The 22,328-nt window shown below is 50.3% G+C and overlaps 1 protein-coding gene across 1 annotated transcript; it reads left to right on the forward strand.

Moving 5' to 3' along the window:
• The first annotated feature begins 3,216 nt into the window (after positions 1-3,216).
• Positions 3,217-22,007, forward strand: LOC119813197 (MYCBP associated protein). The gene is made up of 19 exons (XM_038328382.1): positions 3,217-3,259; positions 9,167-9,294; positions 9,872-10,031; positions 10,131-10,234; positions 10,918-11,101; positions 11,391-11,506; positions 12,381-12,522; positions 13,443-13,558; positions 13,645-13,760; positions 14,165-14,276; positions 15,396-15,585; positions 15,947-16,134; positions 17,175-17,321; positions 17,640-18,065; positions 18,444-18,565; positions 19,459-19,574; positions 19,996-20,141; positions 20,278-20,448; positions 21,906-22,007. Exons 1-19 carry the CDS (start codon positions 3,217-3,219, stop codon positions 22,005-22,007), a joined length of 2,829 nt encoding a protein of 942 aa, XP_038184310.1.
• Positions 22,008-22,328: the final 321 nt, after the last annotated feature.

A 22,328-nucleotide genomic window follows, 5' to 3' on the forward strand; every position in this document is an offset into this window, starting at 1 on the left:
AGAACCAGGTGTAATGACGATTTACCCCGTGCAGTGACTGTACTAAACGCCACCAAACTGTGTAGGTTACAGTGGCAAATTTTATGTCAGTCCTTTTTAGTCATATTGAAAAAAAATCAAATGCACATTTCCAAGGAGAAGGTTTTTGACTTTGATCAGATTCTCAAAAGGTTAAGGAGCCCTGGTCTAGTCCAACACTTTCATGGGGTGCAGAGGGAGGGAGGCCCATGGAAGGTTACTTGGGCGGAGCCCAGCCACCTGCCCACTGGCCTGACCAAGCACCCTGCCTTCCTCTGTCCTTTGATCCCAATGAAACCTCCCAGCCAGGCTACCCACAAGCCCTGTGGCTCCACAAACGGAAAAGGCCTTCCGGAAGGACTGGGACTACAAGAATGTTTGTCTTTCTCTCGGTGAACTCCCAAGCATCTAGAGTGCATTTTGCACTCCACCCCCCACCCTACCACCACACACCCCCACCCCCCGAGTAGTGTCGAGCTTCAGAAGTAACCTTGGGAGGAAATGGTCTTGTCTCCATTTAAGAAAAAGCTTGTTCTGAGTTCGAGGCCAGCCTGGTCCACAAGAGCTAGTTCCAGGACAGGCTCTAGAAACTACAGGGAAACCCTGTCTTGAAAAACCAAAAAAAAAAAAAAAAGAAAAAGCTTGTTCTGGTTCCTGGACAGCCAAGGCTGTCTCGAACCCACCCTCTGCTAAAAAAGAGCTTGCTGTTTGCTAGGAAGGAGGGCTCTTAGCTGACTGCCTCAGAGGGACATTCTTTATCCAGATGATACGCTGCATTGACCTTGACCTGGACTTCATTAGATCTGCAACAGTTTGGGATTCTCTAGCTGATATACTCATATTTTTTAAAGTTGTATTTTATTCTTTTGAGATAGGGCCAGACTGCGTTGCCTAGGCTGCCCTGAAACTCACCATATAGCCTAGGATGGCCTCAAACTCAATATTCTCTTATCTCCTTCTCACCAGTGTTATTCCAGACATGCGCCATCAGTCCTCTTGAGTTTTATTTTTAATTGACAGGTAGTAGTTGCACATGTCTGTAGGGTACATGTGATGTTTTGATACCCTCCCCTTCCTCTGTCATTAGCTTGACTGAAAACACACAGGAGTCCCCCAACACGGAGACCATTCTCAGAAGTTTCTGTTGGTTCCTCTTTGCTCTGTTTCTTGCTGGTTAACTATACCAATAAAGATAGTTAGGAATGCATACACCCTCCCTTCTGGAGCACTCCCGAGTCCCAAGTTTGGGGAAAAAGACACAGCTGGAAAACTGCTTGCCAGAACTGCTGACCACAACAAAATCGATGTACCAGTTGCTTTAACCAACCCAGACATTTTTTTCTTGTCTCTTTTCTTTCTCTCCATTCTTTTGATTTTTTTTTTCTTAACGGGATTTTATGTAGCCCCTGCAGGTCTAATGTCTACTACATAGTTGAGGATGACCTTGAACTTTTGATCCACTTGCTCTAACCTGCCGAGTAGGGAGTTGTGTCTTCCTCAGACCCCCTGTTATGTAGCCCCTGCAGGTCTAATGTCTACTACGTAGTTGAGGATGACCTTGAACTTTTGATCCACTTGCTCTAACCTGCCGAGTAGGGAGTTGTGTCTTCCTCAGACCCCTGTTCTACAGCTCTCACCACCGTGGGCATAAAATGGAGAGCCCACCACGTTCCAAAAGGGCTGGGTTTTTTTTTAACATTACATAATTGAAATGACTACCTGTCTGGAACCTACATGCCTTCCCGTGGAAAACCACATGGGCTGTGGTACGGGTCAGGGGCAGAACACTTGCCTAGTGTGCAGCAAGGCCCTGGGTTAAATCTCCAGTGTTGGAACACAAAACCATCTTTACCCAAGCTTGGAGATCCAGCACATCTGTGGTCTCCGCGTTTGTGGGAAGACAGACGCATCAGGATCCTTTGCTCTAGGACTAAGTTTAAGGATAACATGGGTTAAAGAAATCATGTCTTTAAAAGGAAAAAGAAAAACCCATGAGACTTCCTTAGGTTGTCATAAAGATCACTGAAGGTGAGCCTGCTTTTGCGGCTAGAAGCTCTTCCTTCTCCGTTACTCCTCCTTTTGTTCGTGGACCACACAGTTCCTACAGAGGACGGAAATCTCACCAGCATGTATTACCTAGGCCCCTTATGGCTTTTCATTCTCATCTGCATCCCAGAGCCTGCTCCTGCAGGGCCCAGGTCACAGCATTTACCTGGTATATCCTAAGTGCCCCATAAGTGTCCCTGGAAGACTCTGTGGGAGTAGAGAGGAGCAGGAGGGCTGCCCTTGGAGCATGTGTCAGCCATGGGGTGCGAGATCTAGCCGAGCTTGTAGTAAAGTCCTGGCCCTTGTGAGGGGTCCAACCTCAGAAACAAACCAGGTAATTCCAGAATGCATTAGAGCTCTGGGTTTTTCTTTCTTTCTTTCTTTCTTTCTTTCTTTCTTTCTTTCTCTCTCTCTCTCTCTCTCTCTCTCTCTCTCTCTCTCTTTCTTTCTTTTTTTTTCTTTCTTTTTTCTTTTTTTTTTAAAAGCAGATACACGTAGAAATTTGGAAGCTGGGCAGTGGCCAAGAGGTAGGAGTTCAAGGCCAGCCTGGTCTGCAGAACAAGTTCCAGGACAGCCAGGGCTATGTGAGAAACCCTGTCTTGAAAAACCAAAAATAGAAATGAAAAGAGATAGAGAGGGGATGGGAGCGGGGGAGGAAGGGGGAGGGAGGGAGGGAGGGAGAGAGAGAGAGAGAGAGAGAGAGAGAGAGAGAGAGAGAGAGAGAGAGAGATTAATTTGAGATAACAGGAAAGGACATCTTCACTTGGGAATCAAAGGCAACATCTGTATGCAAAGATCCCAAGTATGGGAAAAGTTAAGCTGTCCTAGGAAGTGAAGTCCCAGTGGCTACTGCGTGGGCCAGGTAGATGACAGGGACAGGGAAGCTTGAAGGCTGGCCAGCAAGTGATGGTCCAGGGCGGAAGCATCTGGGGGAGTCTGGGTAGGGGATCGCACAAGGCAGCCAAATTACTACTGTCCCCATTCCAGCCACTTTGTCTCGGCCGGCTACTGCAGCCATACTCTGTCCTAACCAGTCCGTGACGCCTTGGAGCTCTCTAGCGCCTCCTGTGACGTCAAGAGTCTGACTCGGGCATTCTCCGGGTCTGCGAGCGAGCCTGAAGAGCCGCTCGCGGCGCGCGGGGTCGCATCCTGATGAAGAAGTCTAATGACAAGCTGTCCCCGCCCAAGTTGATCGGTGGGTGCGCGCCCCCGCGCGGGGCGCTGGTTGCTATGGACGCTGCGGCGGCCGCTTGCGGGCCGGGTCGCAGGGGGTGCCGCGCTGCGCAGTCACCTTGGCGGCCGGACGCGCAGGGCCACGCTGGTAACCTGGGGGCGGCACCATGAAGGCCCTTAAGAAGGAATCTCGTGTCAAAATTCCAACCAGCAAGTTCTTGGAGGCCGCAGAGAGCGTCAAAGGTTGGCGCTGGAGGCCTTGGGTGCTCAGGAAAACCCGACAGGGATGCTTGGGCTGGGGTTAGGACACTACAAATTCGAGGGAAGGTCACTGAGACCATGGGGTACAGGACACAGACGAAGGAGGGAGACAGCGCTCTGGACTTAGGTGTTGGTGATATGGCAAGTGAGGGACTAACTGAGACTTCTGGGGTCAGTGGGAGGTGGACAACCTTGGACAGGAGTAAGACTCCTCCAACTCAGATTAGATCTTAGGGTGAGGCAGGGGACAAGCTTCCCGGTTTGGGTGAGATGCCTAAGAACCAGGGAGCACTTGATGAGGTTCTTGGGAATTGAGGCAGGGGTCACCTAAATAGTCATGCTGGGGAAAAAAAATCCACCAGTAAAAACAACAGCAAAAGCCCTAACTCTACTGGTTTCAAAGTGCCATTTATTTCCTACCACTCGGCCTTTTCAGCCTCATGACAGATATCCAGGCTAACATGGGCTAGCACCATGAATATTTCTATTACGGTTTGCAACCTACTCCCTTTTAAAACAGGTCCTGCTGGGGATGGAATCCAGAGGCCCTGTGTGTGCTAAGCTACTCTGGTACTGAGCTATCCCCTCCCCCTGTTTTCATTTACTGAGGTCTGTTCTGTGCGGACATTGTGTGACTCCAGTTCTCCAGAAACACAATCAAGCGAAGACCCAGAGGAATACCAAAAGACTTATAAATGCAGATATGGATGCCTATAGGAATTCAGGACCCTCGGAGCTTTTGAGTTAGGCCTTGGCTGGTAGACTTGGAGGAAAGGATTTTCTGATGTAGATGGTTTGTATGGCAGATTAAAGGAAAAGACACCTAAAAAAGGAAGGTTTTGCTTCTGTGGGTTTGGAGAGCAGTGTGAATTCATGGATCAATGAACACAGGAACCTGAGGACTCCATGCAGGTGGGCAGGGGCCAGACCATAAAAGGACTTCCCATGCAAAGTCAGAAAGTCTTGTTGTGTGACCTTGCAGGCCCTGAGGGGTCCCAGCTTCCTAGGCCTGGCAGCCAACTGTGAAGAGGGGGGCAGGCCAAGAGTCAGTAAGAGTCCCCTGGGAGGCCCAGAGAACTAAAAAGACCCTAGTGGGCTTTTTTTTTTTTTTGATTTGTCGTCCTTTTATGTTTCTTCCTAGTATAAAAAGCTAGTGCTGTTTCATGACATACTTTTAATAGTTAAGAGAGAAGGAGAGAGAGGGGGGAAAAATCGGTTCTCTTTCCCAAGGGCAGCCAAGGGCTCTCCTAACCACTGCCTCGTGCTCACCTACTTTCAGAGTGACCTTAATCAGATTTGAACTTTCTGCTGTAAACAGATCAAGGAAGGATTTTTTTCATCGTGTATTTGTTTTTAATAAGGGAAGGATTCGATTTGTTAAATAGTCTTTGAGTTAAGAGCATGTACCGCAGTGAGGAAAGGAAAAAGAAACAGTGTTTAGCAGGCAAGGTCTCTTTCTCTTGAACTTTCTTAGAAGCCTCCAGTGTTGTGCGCCCTCCTGCCCAGTGTGTCCAATCCACAGTGTGACCTTGGAGTGTGTGTGCTGTGTGTCTCTGGGGTCTCTGATTCGTGAGCGTAAAGGCAAGCAAACTTGACTGGGGACCTGTTTAGAAACCTGAACCACCTACCGAGTCCTGTGGCTCTCCTTCGCCTTGTTGCTAAGCTACCAGAAGCACCAGGTGCCCCTTCTAACTATAAAGACAGCTCTGCTCTGAGAGAGACAGGTCCTGGCTTGGTTCCCTCAGCTCAACCCTGAGGTCGGCTTCCCAAAAGCTTTCAGCAACACTGAGGAAGAATGACATTTGTGCAAGAAGTAGAAAAGAAAAATCAGATCCCCTCTTAAGTCCCCTCTACGGGTCCCTTCTTCCTGACGCCCTTGGCAACTCCTCTTGCCTTAGCAGAGGTATTGCCCAACTGTCCTATTCAAAGAGGCTTTTGTCTGACCCCTGTCAGGACAGAGAACTGGCAGCCCTCTGGCTGACCAACAGCCCCGCTCAGCTTGGGTTTCCAGAATGAAGCTCATGGGCCTCAAATTCAGCGGTGAAGCACCTCTATCCTGTGTGGTTCTCCAGAATGCCAGAACTGCCACCAGCCTGTGGACTAGTCCCTCCTGCCTAGTCTGCCTCCAGTCTGTCTGTCTCTCTGTTGCTGGATGGATCATTCTGACATGTCACTGTCAGCATGCCACAATCCTGTACCAGGAGTCAGACCCCTGATCTGGAGGCCATTTAATATCCAGTTCACTTCACCAGCAAATAGTCACAGAGCACCTTTGTCATTGTTCGTTTGTTTTGGGCTAAGGCCCCAAAGCCACCGTGCTGTTGTCCCTCATCCCGATCAGCAGCCCTGCCCCCCACCCCCGCCCCACCAAGCTTTCCGCGTCATCCAGTCTTGCTCCCATCGTGGTCTTACCTGGAATACCGCGTTTGCAGGTCCACCTCTGCAAAGCGTTTGTGCCCTTCCAGCTCTTCCGGGCCGGATAGCTGTCCCTGCAGCTGTTCCTGGAACCTTCTTTAGGGTCTTTAACTCTGCAACTGGCATAGCTGCTCTTTGAATGGCTAATCAGGCCTATTAGCGTGCTTTTCATTCACGTTAAGTTCACTGTGGGTTTCCTTCAAGAGGAACCGAACTAACACGCCTTATCTGTTACCCCCTTTGTCCTTTGCAGCCCATAGAAGGTGCTTGGTTAGCCAGGCGTAGTAGCTCACACCTGTAAAATCAGCCCTGAGAAAGTTGAGGAAGGAGAATTGCCACGAGTGTGAGGCAAACCTGGGCTAAATAGTGAGTTCCAAGTCAGCCTGGGCTAGAAGGAGTCCCTGTCTCAAAAGAAAACAGAACAACAAAAGTAGGTACTTGGTGGATACTCTCTAAGATGGACTTCACTTTAAAATGCATATATTAGTTTAATGAATGTTTAGTTAACCAGAGCACGTACCATCCCCCAACTGTGCAGAGTGGCAGCGTTTATTGTAAGGCACTCAAGATAGTTCAAACCTCAGACCAGAGCTTTCAAGGGCTGCATCAGCCTCAACCAATCAGGGTCTGTGTTGCTAGCTATGTGTGGTGGGATCTTTGGCCCCAGGAGTCATTGGCAGCGTTGAAGGTTTGTGTTTACAGTATCTACCAGTAATTCTATACCCATCAGCGAAAGGCATATTCCTAGGAAAGATGTAGCCCAGCCACAGTGATGGATAGAAGAAACAAATGCCCTGGGAAACATAAATAATATGGAAATGCTTCTGACAGCGGATCTTCAGCTGGCCGCAGTTCCCTCACGGGTACCACCTGCTTTGATGTTTGTATAGAAGGAGAGAGAATTCAAAATCAGAGCCCAAGCCCGTCGTGATGAGGGCCAATAATCTCAGCACTCAGGCAGCTGAGGCAGGAAGATGACAAATTCCAGTCCAGCCTGGGCTTCAATAGGAAGATCCTGTCTCAGAAAGAAAGCTTTTGTGCAGGGTGGTGGCACACGACTTTCATCCCAGCAGAGGAAGGTGGGTCTCTGTTCTACAAAGCGAGTTCCAGGACAGCCAGGGCTCCACAAGAAACCCTGTCTCCAGTGGAGGAAAAGAACAGAACAGAAAAGAAAAGAAAAGAAAATGAATAAAAAGAATAGGAAAAGAAAAGAAAGCTAAATATCAAAACCCAAGGCAGCATCTCCTGGTGTGATGGAAGATCAGACTGAAATGGGGTCAGACTGCTCAGCTCTGCGTGTGTCTGTGTGTGTGCACTTTGTGCAGAGAGACCCTGAGCTACTTCGCCTGTGGAGGAGATGGACTTAGAGTTATGTTTGAAATGATTAAAAACAAAACAAAACAAAACCAAAAAACACCTGCAATGTGGACATTTCCTTTAAAAGCAAACAAACCAGTTTGATTGTGTAAACCAAAGCCCCTACCTTGATGTGGTACTCGTACCACAGACTAGAACACTTTGAGAGGCACTAGATGAAACTCAAATGTTGTTCTAAACACCTGAAGTGCTGGATAAAACCAGAATGTTGTTCTAAATGTCCTGACAGCTGAGTTTAGGTTCTCCTTTGATGTTTTTGTATAGATGTTTACATCAAACCCTTCTCAACCAGGGGGAAGGAAAAGATGAAATCACCAACGAGAGAAGCAAGGTGTACATCTGAAAGAGTTAAGCCACCTCTCTGGAGGCAGACAGAATGTGTCCTGATCAGAGGGCCTCTGGCTGTCACTTAAGTAGCATAAGCTCTGGTCTCTGCACTTGTGTGCAGTTGCATGGGCCACTGGTGGCATCTGGCATCTCTGGCTGCGTTAGACCCTTAAATAATCTTGTCCTCAATCTTGGCCCCCTAGGCTGTCTCTGGCCCTGCCTGCCTCTGTCCTCAGGATAGGCTGAAATCCCTTGTATGGATCACTAAGCTCTCCGTGGCTGGACTCCTATTTCCTCCTGCCTTTCTTCTTCCCACCCCCCTCTCACTCCAACCCAGTGATTTCACAGTGCATGCCTTGAGTTCCAGGGGGTTCTCCCTCCTCTCTGGCCTCAAGGCCTCTTCACACAGTTCCTACTGGAATTTTGTTGTTGTTGTTGGGCTTCTCTTCTTCCTTGCTCTCAGTAGGAATATCATCTCGTTATGGAAGCTCCCCCAGCCACCCCTGGGTTGGGGGCCCCTGCGTGCCAGACTAGTGTCCCATGTTCAGTCGACCTGCCATTTTGTCCCCTGAATCTGTTTTCATCCCCAAACTGAAACTCTGGCTTCCCAGACCTCACCATGTAGCTCTGGTTGGTCTGATCTCCCTATATAGCACAGACTGAAACACAGAAATCTTCCTGTCTCAGCCTCCCAAGTGCTAGGATGAAAGGTTTCTTTCTTTAAAAAAAAGCATATGATGGTCAGAAGGGGGCATCAGACCCCCTGGGATTGGTGTTACGAATGGTTTTGAAATGGCATGCAGGTGTTGTAATCGGAACCCGGGTCCTCGTCAAGAAAAACAATCGCCAGGTCTTATGACACTGGTCAAAACTGTCTTGGTGGCAGAGGCAGGTGGATTTCTGTTAAGTTCAGGTCATCCTAGTCTCTATAGCAAATTTCAGGCCAACCAGGATGACACAGAAAGGCTCTGTCTCAAAAAGAGAAAAAGAAGCCCAATGCTAAGCCACTGCATGTGGTAGCATGCACCTGTAACCTCAGTGCTTGAAAGAGGGAGTTAGTACGACCATCAAGGTTATCCTGGGCTACATGGTGAATTCAAGGGCAGCCAGGGTTATATGAAACCTTATCTCAAAAAATTCAAAATTAACAGGATAGTGGTGTCGCATGCCTTTAATTTTAGCACTCAGGAGGCAGGGGCAGGCAAATCTCTGTGAGTTTGAGGCCAGCCTGGTCTACAGAGGGAGTCCAGGACAGCCAGGGCTACACAGAGAAACCCTGTCTCAAAATAAATAATAAAATAAAATAAAAAAGGTAAAATTAAAAAGGGCCAAGCCCAGTGGTGCCCAAAATAAGTCTAGTACTTAGAGACAGGTGGATCTCTATAAGCTCAAGGCTAGCCTTGAACCTGTGGTGTGAGGAATTGAACCCAGGGCCTCACTAACCTGCACATGCTTGCTAGGCAAGCACTCTACCACTGAGCTGCATCCTGAGTTTATGTATGAATATATGCAGAGAGCTTTTGGTACATGTCTCTCTGCTTCTCTCCAGAAAAGAAGCGGGCAAAGGCAGCCGAACAGCCCACTCCCCCCATTCAGGAAGAGCCTGAGCCTGTCAGCAATGTCTTACAAGGAGATGACATTCTTGCCTTGGCCATTAAGAAGGAAGACTTGAAGAAGGTAAGGTGGATAGGCCAGGGATCCCTTAGAATATCCAGCCACTTTCATGATCCATCCCTCCACTGGCTTCCTGATCCCAAAGAGTCACCAATTCCACGAAAGAAAAAAAAAAAGCCATCAGATAAAATTTATTTTACTTTAGTAGCTGAAGGAACTTACAAGAAGTTAGGGTTTCAAATTTTGAGATTCTAGTAGAGCCACATAATAGTGAGGTACCTTGTGGCAAGTGCCATCCTACCCATTCCGCAGATGGGCAAGTAAGTTCTAGCAGCGTAGTTAGAAATGAGCACAAGGCTGCTGATCTCCAGCCTTTCCCCTTACCTGGCAGTCACCCTTACATAGTCTGTCTGGACATGTCAGGTGTCATTTTCCCTGCTCCAGGTCGCTCCTAAATCTCAGGTCTGTCACAGGCATTTCCAGGTCAAGAAGTATGGATGGAGTTGGGGAAGCAGAGTAATCAGTCTCAGGAATTCTACCAAGAACTGGTGTGTGTGTGTGTGTGTGTGTGTGTGTGTTTGTGTACATTCCTCCTCCTCTTCCCAGGTAGCATTTTCTTCAGCTTTGTTTCTTTTTTTAGCAACACATTCCTCGGTTTGCAGAAATAGAAGGGAAGCCTGTCATTACGCAAAAATTTATCATCCGTAAGCTCAAACCGAAGGATTCTAGCCGGAAGGTCTACCACTTGGTAGCACACCCTGCTCATCCCGATGCTGCCACAAAGCCCCTGGACTACTCTGGTATGGCTTCACTAGGCCTTGCATTCTCGGGTGGGTGTTGGAAGCCCACTCTGTGGGTAGTTCACAGCTTCTGTTTCTCCATCCCCCTTTCCTCCCCAGGTCCGGGCGACAACTACTTAAGCAGTGACCAGATCCTGCCTCACCAGATCTTGGGGAGTCTTCAGGACTTTAAGAGAATCGCAGTTGCCCGAGGGAACACCCAGGTTTGTTCCTACGGAGCTCTGTGATCAAGAGAATTTGGCAAAGCCATTTGTTCCCCCGCAAAGTCAAAGGGTGTTTGTGGAGATGGGGGTACATGGGTAGGGTTCGAGTGATATAGGTCAGCCTTGAACCTGTGGTGTGAGGAACTGAACCCAGGGCCTCAGATGGTAAGGTATCCTTTGGGAAATAGTTGTAAATTACAGAAGCCAGTTGCCCATCGAAGCCACCTCCGGCTAAAGTGGGGGTTTACTGAAAGGAATTGAGAAACTTGCCTTGTGGGGACCTGGGTCTGGGTAAACTGAACCTCACAAGGTAGCGAGCAGCTCTGGGCCCGGCTCCTCACTTCCCGTTTCTGGAGAATGGATTCTGGAGGAGATATCCTCCACTGTCCCCTGTGGTGCCCTCCTGTCACATAGCACTCCTTTAGATCCTTCACTTCTATTGGCTGTGGGTAGTAGGGGCCCAGCTCAGTGACCCTGGGGGATGTCATCAGTGGTGAAGAAGAGCTACCCTGAAGGATGCTGTCCTTTCTGGGCAGAGGACACTGGCAGTGTTCCCCAGGTCCCCTGGTTTGTTTTCTGTTCCTTGCCACCCTATGGTCCTGAAGAGGAGTGATTCTTAGAGCAGGGCAGAAGCCAGGACCTGGGCCCAGGTCAGAACTCCCTTCCCTACTTATACGTTCCAGCTGGCTAAGTTGATCCACACCCAGCCCTGTTTGATGACCCTCATCTCAGCTAAAGAAGAGCCGAAGCCAAAGGCCCCAAAGGAAGAGAAGAGACCCCCATGGGCTCCACCTCTTCAGCACAACTTCCTAAAGAACTGGCAACGGCACATTGCCTTGTGGAAGAAGCAGCAGCAAGTCCTCAGCGGTGAGCTAAGCTGACAGGGACCTGCCAGGCCTCCATCTGGTACAGGGGCTCTACTGAGTCTTCTCCCCCACCCTTCTGCAACCTGGACTCACACCGACTAGCATTTGTGCCATCACTGTTGAGAGCTTCGGGTTCTCAGGCCTCAGTGGGTCCTGAAATGAGCCCGAAAGTGGACCACCCGGTTCATAGCGCCAGAACCTGTGTGTTCTGTCTGGATGCAGCCATAGCACCAGAACCTGTGCGTTCTGTCTGGGTGCAGCGGTCACATTCTTCCTTCTCCCTCTTTAAGAGCATCTGAAGAAGCCTGCAACTGAGCTGCTGATGCATGCTGGGGAGAGCTACAGAAGGATTCAGGAGGAGAGGGAGCTCATTGACCGCGCACTTCCAACCCAGCACGACAAAAAAGTGAGGACACCTGTCCCAAGTACAGAGAGAGGGGGAGAGGGAGGGGAGGAGAGAGGGGGAGAGGGAGGGGAGGAGAGAGGGGGAGAGGGAGGGGAGGAGAGAGGGGAAGAGGGAGGGGAGGAGAGAGGGAGGAGAGGAGAGAGGGGAAGAGGGAGGGGAGGGGAGAGGGAGGGGAGGAGAGAGGGGGAGAGGGAGGGGGAGAGGGAGGGGAGGAGAGAGGGAGAGGAGAGAGGGAGGGGAGGAGGGAGGGGGGGAAGAAGGGGGGGAGGGGGGGGAGGAGAGAGGAAGAGCGGGAGGGGAAGAGAGAGGAGGAGAGGGAGGGGAGGAGAGAGGAAGAGAGGGAGGGGAAGAGAGGAAGAGAGGGAGGGGAAGAGAGGAAGAGAGGGAGGGGAAGAGAGAGGAGGAGAGGGAGGGGAGGAGAGAGGAAGAGAGGGAGGGGAGGAGAGAGACAGAATGCATATGGGAAGTGGTGCTAACTTGTCTCCAGTCACACGGTTGGGGAGAAAACAGCCTGTCCATTACCAAGCATTGTTAAGCCCTTGGGATCTTTATTGTGTTATATTTCATATTTTGGGGCTGAATAATTTAGCCTGTGGTGGTCCCTGGTGGTCAGTTTATCATAAGAGCCTTAATGTTTGTCTCCTAAAGGTTTTTAATATATATGTAGTCTAACCAAGGACAAAGCACTGTGCTGTGCACATCAGTGAGTGCCTGGGCTGGGATCAGCTTGCCCCATCTTCTGGTATCTTGAAAACAAGAAAGTTGTTAAATGCCCACTCTTCTGCCATTGGGTCCCAGTGGATGCCCCCACCAGCCTCTGACTGAGGTACAGAGGTGACCTCACTACTCTGTCCTTCCTTGTCAGGGTTTCAAGGCAGCCAATTGGTTCTGGAGTCCACTGGAGTACCTGGGAGATGAGGTGACAGGTCTTCTCATGACAAAAACCAAGACCCAGCGTGGCCTGGTGGAACCCATCACACACATCAGGAAGCCCCACTCCATCCAAGTGGAGACTGGTGAGGAACAGGGCCCGAACCCATGAACTTTGCCTGGTGCGCGAGGCAAGGCAGTATATGGCGATGGTCAGCATGACTCTGGCCCAAACCCTGGTTCACTTGGCTTTGAGCAAGTCCCAGACTCTACCTGGGATCCGGTTCCAACCTCGGTGCAACTGATAGACGCGGTAAGGGAAGCAGGGTAGTTAGGGTCCTGGGCATAGTGCTTTCACCAGCCGCAGGCAACTGTTGCATCCCTGGAATGTGATTAGTCTGCATAGAAATAATCTGTCGTGTAGACCAGTTCAAAAACAAACAAAAACCAATATTTTAGTAGTCATTTCTATATTTATTGCAATAATAGTCTTCATATATGGAGCTAACTAAACTATGTTAAAATGAATCTCACTTAGAGTTTGGCGAGATTTACCTTTTCAACATGCATATAGAAAATTTGAAGTGACACACACACACGGCTTGCATCCGTGGTTTGTATGTAGTATACTTCCGTGGGGTAGCCATGTTTTAGAGCCCGCCAACCTGCACAGATTCACACCCCAGCTTTCTGAATTTGTGTGAGGTGTTTGGCTCCCACTGTCCTTGATCTTCTATCATAAGCATTGTGAGGGGGTTCAAAGAGACATTATATGTGTTAAGGGTTTCTGGTTTCTTGCTAAGACTGCACAGAAAGTAGTTGCGGTTGTTTCTGCAAGCCAAAGATTTGTCTATTCGGCAGCTTATTTTGTGGGATTCCTGAATAGGGTTGCTAAGGACATATAGGACCAGAGAACTGAAGTAGAGTTTCCCCCACAGAAGCTGTATTTACCCCCCAATCCTTCTCAGGAGTGCTGTCGGGATGGGTGTTCTCAGAACCCCTGGGCAAAGGGTAGGAAGCAGGCATGGTAGTAGCCTGTGCTGACGGTCTTCCATCTCTATGCTAGGATTACCAGCGCAGAAGGATGCTTGGTACCGTTACACCTGGGACAGGAGTCTGTTTCTGGTCTACCGACGCAAGGAGCTACAGAACATCATGGCAGAACTGGATTTTAGCCAGCAGGTTGCTAATGCCTTCATACCCTGTCCTGAGGTGCTTCAGGTGATAACTGCCAGGCAGTTCACACTGCCTCTCTCTGCTCCTCTTAGGATATCGATGGCCTGGAGGTGGTGGGCTGTGGGAAGCCCTTCTCATCTATCACAGTGGAAGAGCACTCACCACAAGAAAAGAGCCCGAAGAGTTCCTCCGAAGACACTATACTCCTGTGAGTTTGAGCCCTGGGGAGAGAGGAAGGCGGCTGGAGAACGTGCTTGCCCTGACATCTGCCAGTGTTAGAAATCAAAATCAGACTGACTTCATCCCAGCCCTGCCAATAGCCGCCTCCTTTCCTCTAAGCCATTCCAGCATGTCTGCCAGCTGTCTGCTTCCGTAGTCTCCTTCCCCACAGCTGGATCCTAGTGGGGCGAATGCCATATATTACTGTGCTACTTAAATGTCCTCACCCACAGAGCCCTCCACAGCTATTAACAGGGAATGGCCCTGGAGAGAGACTTGCAGAGACCCTGCAAGGCTGACTGAGACTCTAGATTTCCTGACAACTGTGTCCACAGTTTCAAGTGGCGTGAGGGCTCAGCCTTCGGGAAAAGAAATAATGGGTTTTTCTTACAGAGACTCACTGACCAACTTCTCTGACATGGTCCCCATGCCGATTCTTGGCCCTTCCCTGCTGTTCTGTGGGAAGCCAGCTTGCTGGATCAGAGGCAGTAACCCAGACGACAAGGTGAACTGCCTTTTCAGCCTCATGCACTTGCAGGAAGGGCTTTCCTGATGGATCAGGCCCCAAGGTGACCGTGATAGTCACAAGGAGTCCACACGGTTTCTGATATGTGCTTTTATCTGATTGCACATTCTGCATGCCTGAAAATGGTAACAGTAGCACTAACTGAAACAAAAATGAGATCACAAGGCTAGAAAGGCTGCTACAGGTGGGGTACACCTTAAATCCCAGCACTCAGGAGGCACACGTGGGCGGATCTCTATGAGTTCGAGGCCACACTGGTCTACAGAGCTAGTTTTGGGACAGCCAAAGCTATACAAAGAAACCGTGTCTGGGGAGAGGGGAGACAGAGTGCATGTGTATCATTGATAATACCTAGTTTTTACCTAGTCCTCAAGCAGGCAAAAAAACTCTTTTACATAGATAGGGCTAGATGGAGGTTTTAGGATAATTAAAAATAATAATATAATAATAATAATAATATAGTTTTATATGTGTAGGTATGCATGATATGTATGCAGGCTTGCATACATGTGCGTGTCCAAATATGTGTGAGCACATGTGTGGGTGCAGTGCACATCCCTTGTGTGAACATATGTGTATAGGCCTGAGGCTGACATGGAGTGTCTTCCTCTCTTGCTTTCCACCTGTGTACTGAGGCAGGGGCTTTCACTGAACCTAGAGCTAATGACTGGGTGAGTCTGGCTAGCCAGCTTGCTCTGGGGACTCTGTCATTACCTCCTGTGTGCTGGGATCACAGGCAGGCTGTCACACTCAACCTGGCTTCTGGAGATCCAATCTCCAGTCTTTGGACCTGCAAACTAACCTCTGAGTCACCTCCCCAAGACCAGTTCTAGAACATTCTTCAGATGCTAAGGAGCAGAAACGAATTCCAGGTGTAAAAATACTTCCCCTCTTAGTATTAGTGATAACCTCAGAGGCAATTACCAGTGTAGGGGTTGTCAGCACTCAGGGTGACCAAGCCCAGGGGACCAGTGTGAACCCTGAACTTTCAGAGGAGTCAGAGGAAACAGGAATGAGTTGGTCACTGTAGGGCAAGACCTCCATATATGCATGTATATGTATGTACAAGACAGTGCTTGTACCCACTCCCTCCCACAGAAAAACATTGGAATTGCTGTCCGCCTGACATTTGAGACCCTTGAAGGGGAGAAAACGTCTTCGGAACTGACTGTGGTCAATAACGGCACTGTGGCCATTTGGTATGACTGGCGACGGCGGCCCCGTACGGATTTTTTCCAAGACCTAAGGAGAAACAGGACACAGAGATTTTACTTTAACAACCGGGAAGGTACCCCAAAGCTACCCTCCTCACCAGCTCCCCATTGGCCTCAATGACTGCAATACTCGATACTCGGTGTTCATTTAGTACCTACCAGTCTGACCCCTCCTTCCGCCTTGACCCTCCCATTTCTCTCATGAAGTGTGTGGTCTGCCATTCACGTCTGTTGAGCAAACAAGAGAACTCCAGGAGCACAGACCTGGGGCCGGGATAACCAACTGTCCCCCTGACTGACTGGAGCGTTCCCCGCTATAACCATGTCATACATCCTCCGGGGATGTGGGCGGGCTGGGCTGCTGCGTGTTTTCTACACACAGACTGATGGCTCAGCTGGCTCCTCCACCACAGCCTCTGCCTCTGTCTCCCTCAGGTGTGATTCTGCCCGGGGAAACCAAACACTTTACCTTCTTCTTCAAGTCTCTGAATGCTGGCATCTTCAGGGAATCTTGGGAATTTGGGACTCATCCTACCCTCCTGGGGGGCGCTGTCCTTCAGGTCACTCTCCACGCTATCTCGCTGACCCAGGACCTTTTTATGGATGAGAGGAAGTTGTTGGAGGTAAGAAGACTTAGAACCTCAGCCACGGGGACAGTACATGGGTCACTCAAGGGGTGCCTCCAGGGATCTTTATTTGTCCTATCCTGGGAGGTGATCTTTTTCACCACATGACAGATAACTCCTCTTGCTTAGGAAATCATACCTTTATGATGTAGAAGATGGGAGGGCGGGCTAGGGCGGGACAACAAGTGGCCCTGCCTTGCAGACCTGAGTTAGAAGGGAACAAGATGAAACTCTGAGATCCAGACTTCACAGACATACATGCGGAGTCCCTAGCTTTCCCACTGGGGCTGTGAGGCCCGGGTCGATACGGGAGACTTTCTGGTGGGGCCGTGTTTTCTTCACTGCCGCCTGCTACTGTGCAGTGGAGTGAGGTTGCATTGATAAGACTTCCAACCCTGAGACGATGATTTAAATAATCAGCCCCGGTTCCCTTCTCCATTATCAGCCTCCCTGAGGAGTGTAAGGTGAGCGCTGGGGGCTGTTTGTCCCTGTTGGGTGTCGGTGTGGGTTTCTGTGGAAAGCTGGGCTTTTATGCCGTGCCCTCCCTACACACAGCTGCCTGCTTCAGGCTGGGACTTGGCTCATGCCAGTCAGATTGTAACTTTGATAAAGGCCAAGTTCACTGTATTTGCTGACTTCAGGACCTGTGTATGGAGAGATGCCCTTCTGCTGGGTTTCTGTGACACCAGGCCAGAGCCAAGTTCACTACCATTCTCACTGGCGCCCTCACTGTGCACTCTGTCTCTCCCCCTTTTTCCAGTGGGGGTACCGGAGGGTCCAAATCCTGTGCCGGAGTGGCTCTCTTCCAGGACTGGCCTCTGCCGGATGCCTTTTACCTTTGTGAGGTGAACACAGATATTTGGAAAGACCTGGAGATTTTTGAGTTTTGAAATAATAATAGGTCTCTGTAAAGTCAGAATGACCGATAGCCAGGCAGGAACTCAGACTTGACTCTAGAGTGTTCTGACTTTCTCCTTGAGGATACACGGGCAGTGGAGAACCTACGCTGCCATCCTGTGCCATCTTTCTTTCCCCAGAATAAGCTGGCTGCCCATGAGGCTGTCACCATCGCACAGAGCGTGCTGCAGGAGTTACTGAGGGGCATCTCTACTCCAGCGCGTGCGCCATCCCCCGTGGATGCCTACCTCACCGAAGAAGACTTGTTCCACTACAGGAATCCTCGGGTATGGGTTGGCCCTGTGTGCTCTGGGTGACTGTCATAGTAAACCCTTCCACGTGCTGAGAGTCTTCCCCCAAGACTCATGGCACTCCTAAGAGATAACGGGTGCGATTTACATGTAAATACAGGAAATGAAGGCCTGGAGATGTTAAGGAGTGTGCCCCAAAATAGTTCACAAGTGGGCGGATGCTTAGTAAGACCAGAATAGCATATAATTCTTCCTTTAAACCTCGCGTGTCTTGGAAGGCCCAAACGCATGTGCGTGTGTGTGTGTGTGTGTGTGTGTGTGTGTGTGTGTGTGTGTCCCTCTTCTTGGCTGCAGTTGCACTACCAGCATCAGGTGATCCAAGACCTGCACGAGCTGTGGCAGCAGTACTCCACCTTGCCCCTGAAGACTGAAGAGGCCGGGACAGGTCAAGAGGATCCCCTCAGCTCCAGAGTGCGGCCTGCTACGGCACCATTCATGTTTGTGGAGAAGTCCCAGGGAGACCCCCATTACCTGGTGAGCAGTAGGTGCTGGGTAATGGAGGCCCCTCAGCTGCTCTTGAGGCAGGAGATGGATAGCCTCAGAGAACACCGAGAGCTCTTCCTCTCTCATAAGACTGGCACCAAGAGTTTTCCACGGAAGAGCATCATGGAGGAGATTCTTGTGGAGGAGAGCCCTGACATGGAGCCTACCAGGAGCCCCTGGGAGCTGGAAAGCCTTCCCCTGCCCAAGTGGAACCTCTGCCTGGAGGACTTCAGAAAGGTACCCCCAAGGCTCTGAGGGGTTGGTGGAGAAAGCCCCTGAGTATGTTGCTCCTTTCTGGAACCAGTTGGGGAGGCTCCAGCAACCTCCCTTGCCCTATGGGCATATAGATGAAACCTGAGGGCCCAGAAAAAAAACAGTCTCTTGAGTCAAAACTATTTTTTTTTTTAAATAAGAAGCTTCTGTGAAAGTCTTGAAGACTGAAGTTCATGGGAACAGATTTTTGCGGGAGGTGTCAGGTCCCCATATGGAAGCATCCTCCACAGCTTCTAGTTTTGGGGCCCTGTTCTGTGTAACCAGGCCCATTGCTAGAGAACACAGGGACCCTTGGAGTTCTGGTCCAGAATGGTTGCCCATGGTGTCCATGACCCTAACCAGGCAGTGATGACCTTCCCTGAGGAGACCCAGAGAGAGGATGCCCTCATCCGGCTCAACAAGGCAGCTGTGGAGCTATGCCAGGACCAGAAGCCATTGCAGTCTGACCTCCTGCACCAGATGTGGTAGGTGTCCTTGAGGGGACCACCCCAGGTCTCCTTCCCTAGGGCCTGGGAAGGTAGTTCCAGAATCCAGGAGGCTAGGTTTCCCTTGAGCTCCGATGCTTAGAAATGCGGCAAACATCTCATCCTCTGGAACCTGCCTCAGCAGCCCCAAAGCTGCCTGTTGCTTCGCTGGGGAGCAGTCCCAGCAGAACAAAGAGTTGTCCCGTTGTCCCCCTACCCGTCTTGTTCCTTCTCAATGAGCCAAAGAATAGGGGGAGGGGCAGAAGACACTTGAAGAGAGAGGCCCTCACAAGTTTCACCTTGCTGCCAACCAGCCACTGCCTGGTTAGACTTACATGGCTGCATTTTCCGTAGGACACAGTCCTGGGGAACTTCATACCGGGAATCTTGTGCAAGGCCCAGCCCTTCCTGTGGAGCCTGAGTCTAGCCATCGCTCCAAGCTGGAATTTAGACTCTGAAGCAATGAATGCTGAGTTCACCCCGGGGTTCTTTTTTTTTTTTTTTTTTTTTTTTTTTTTTTTTGGTTTTGCGAGACAGGGTTTCTCTGCAGCTTTTTTAGAGCCTGTCCTGGACCTAGCTCTTGTAGACCAGGCTGGCCTCGAACTCACAGAGATCCGCCTGCCTCTGCCTCCCGAGTGCTGGGATTAAAGGCGTGCGCCACACCCCGGGGTTCTTAACACTAGTCCTAGACCTAATCTCTTGTTTGCCGTCACAGGGAAGCTAGATTCCAACGTGAACACTTGCAGAGTGTCAGGGAGGGTTGGCTGCTTGGTAACGTGGCCTTTTCCTGGTAGTTTCCCTCGCTGGAGTCCTTAAAGGGAGGCACCGAGCCTCTGAAGGTTCAAGGACAGGTGAAGCCCGCTGGCTTTCCTTCAAGGTGTCTTTTCCTCCAGTTTGCAGCTGTGGCAAGATGTGATTGACAGCCTGGTAAGCCAGTCGCTATGGCTGAGGGCTCTTTTGGGCCTGCCTGAGAAGGAGACGGTTTATTTGGATGTCCCAGAAGAGCAAGGTCAGACATTGTAAGGTCTCACCTCTGTGTGGTCTTCCTCAGTCCTCTGCCCTGAAGGCAGCAGTACCTTGGCTGTTTATCCCCTTATGGTAGGTATGTGATTGAGTCCATAGACGTGGGGCTCATCCATCTTCGTATCTGTTGCCAGGATTTGAGGCTCACGTCAGTGGAGCCCCTTGTTTAGCACGTTGAGTCACTGGGAGTTTAAATATATTGGAGCTGGGATTGAACTGTCTCTTGCCCTTGTCACACAGTCTTGTTCCATAAGGTCACGTGGAGGGCTTAAGGAAGCTCCCCCTCCCCCTTAGCCCTCTCTGCTCTCAACCTACTGAGCCTGTTTTTCAGCTCACCTTGGCATAAGCCTGTGGTGTAGGCCAGGCCATAGGGGCCTTCGGTATGTATCCCACTTTCCCCCTCTTAGGGCGTAAGTCCCCTCCAGTCACAGAAGCGAAGGTGGCAGTCGGTAAAGTTGGGAAGGAGGAGCGGAAAGTGGCCACCCAGGAGAAGAAGGTACCAGGTATCAGAGACAAAGAGGAAAAAAAGGGGGCCAAGACGCCAGGGAAAGAGGTATGTGCAGGTATGGTCTGCATTCTGGATGGGACTGGAGAGAACTCTTGGAGTGGCTCCAGGAGAGCCTCTGGAGAGAACATCAGACCTCCCTCAGAAGCTGTCGAGGTTATGGGGTCTCCATTTCTTCATGCAGGACCGCCTGAACAGCAAGAAACAGAAGACAAAGGATGATAAGAAAGTAGTGAAGTCTGCAAGCCGGGACAGGCTCTCCTCAGAAGATCCGACCACTGACAGCACGGTCCCTTCCCAGGAGCCCATAGACCCCCTGGTCATGGAGAAATATACCCAGAGGTTGCACGCTGAGGTGAAGGGAAGAGGGGACCGCATACCTCCCAGCCCTCACACCTGCATCTTTCATTCCCTTTATTCTACTGAGGAGCACCTGCTTTTACCTACCAAAAAAAAAATACCAGAGAGAAATGAAGCCTGGCCAAGGAAGATTGCCTTAGGCAGAGGAAGCAGCTGGTGTGGAAGAGGGGTGGGCCAGCAGAGCGGTTAGGATGCGGGGCTGCAGACAGGGTCGGTGGGCAAGAAGGACTTTGCTGGCCCCTGTGAGGCCTTGGAGTTTTCTCTGAGTGACCCCAGAAGCGATGCAGAATTCCTCACTGGGCTTGATATGATGGGATTTAGGGTGCCTCTCGCCGTCCTTTGGAAAATAGACTCTCAGGAACACAACAGGAAAGAGGCCCTTCCCTTTCCAGAGCTGCTTCTGCCTCCCCACAGGTCCAAGCTGGCAGTCACATTTCTTGGGAAAACACCATGTAGGATTGCCTTAGTCCTTTTTCTGTTGCTATAAGAAAAGCTGATTTGGTTTCAGGGCTCTGCAGGCCAGAAAGCCCAGGAGTAGGGCATGAGGGGGGAGGGGGAGGAAGGGAGGGGACAAGTGGACACTTATGCTGCTTCAACTCATGACCCAAAGCAGAAGGGCAACTGGCCTCGTGTGGAAGGTGCACAAAAGGAGGAGCTAGGACTCTCGGTGGTGAAGATATTAATTGCCCTGCAAGGGTGGGCTCCTCATGACTCAAAGACCTCTTAAAGGTCCCCAGATTTCCCAGCACTCCCACGGGAAGGGGATCTTAAGGGGAGCTCTAGAGGGGGCAATGTACATTGGAAGGACATGTGTGTGTCTGTTGAGAAGACTTCATCAGGATCTGGTCTTCAGCAGCAGGCCCTTGGAGACGCCGCCAGGCCAGCTTGGTCTTTTGTTACTCTGGTTTTTCTGAGGTGTGGGGAGGTCTTCCAAACCATGCTCACCATCATCCTATCTAACAGGGATACTTCGTCTTTCACAGAGAAAGCATTGTGAACCTGGGCTTACATTACTGTACACTGTGGGACCACCCCAGGGTCTCATTTGACCAGCAGTTCTGTTTGCTGCTGCCTGTGACATCACTGAGTTTTCTGATGGCTGATGGGGTCTAGAAAGTACTTATAGGGCTCTGGGGACTCGGGGTATAAACCCTTCTTTGATTCTCTGGTACTAAGAGTCAGTTTTCTTAGGCTGTGTGGTCCAGCTGCAGCAGAAGGCTCAGACTCGGTTTTGGAAGCTTCAGCGTGTAGATCTATGATCTTACAGGAAGGAGAGTTGGCTTCTGGAAAACCAACACAGAATTGGGTCTGAGCCCAGGCCCACTCCAGATCTAAAAAGCAATTACACGCAGCAGTTCACTGTACAACTTTGGCATTCCTCTCCGTATTTTCTCTTTTTGCAAGGCCGAGACATTGGTGCCTTCGCTTCTGATGTCTGTCCCGTTCTTTCAGGTCTACAGGCTGTTGGATACCCTGATTACTGACATGATGGTCCTAGCGGATGAGCTCAGCCCCCTAAAGAATGCTGAAGAGCCTTTGCGTTTTTGCAGCTGACTCGGGCCCACGCTGCCTCCTGGGAAAAGGGTTAGAAAAAGTCAATAAAGAATCTTTAGGTTCCTACCACTTCCGTTGTGCCTCTGGGCATGCTGGATCTCCACTGTGTCAGGTGATGTCTGTATCCCACCTGCCCACGTGGTTCTGGGAGCCACCCATATGTAGGGAGGCAGTGTGCGAATGACAAGCCGAAGAACAAGGGGGTAGCAGGGCTAGGAATGAAGTCAGGTGACAGGGCAGATTGCCTTGTCTTTGGAGCAGTCCCCGCCTCAAGCCCACACTTTCAGGGTCATGTTTCCTGGAGTCAACTCAAGTGGCATC

The sequence above is a fragment of the Arvicola amphibius genome, chromosome 4, assembly GCF_903992535.2.
Source record: "Arvicola amphibius chromosome 4, mArvAmp1.2, whole genome shotgun sequence".
Lineage (NCBI taxonomy): Eukaryota > Metazoa > Chordata > Mammalia > Rodentia > Cricetidae > Arvicola > Arvicola amphibius.

Bases quoted from the DNA above. Each gene is read 5' to 3' on its own strand.
- LOC119813197 (XM_038328382.1), top strand. From the start codon at position 3,217: ATGAAGAAGTCTAATGACAAGCTGTCCCCGCCCAAGTTGATCG. The intron at 16,135-17,174 runs GTAAGAAGACTT...TTCTTTCCCCAG, and splicing joins ATGAGAGGAAGTTGTTGGAG to AATAAGCTGGCTGCCCATGA. The intron at 20,449-21,905 runs GTGAAGGGAAGA...CCGTTCTTTCAG, and splicing joins CCCAGAGGTTGCACGCTGAG to GTCTACAGGCTGTTGGATAC.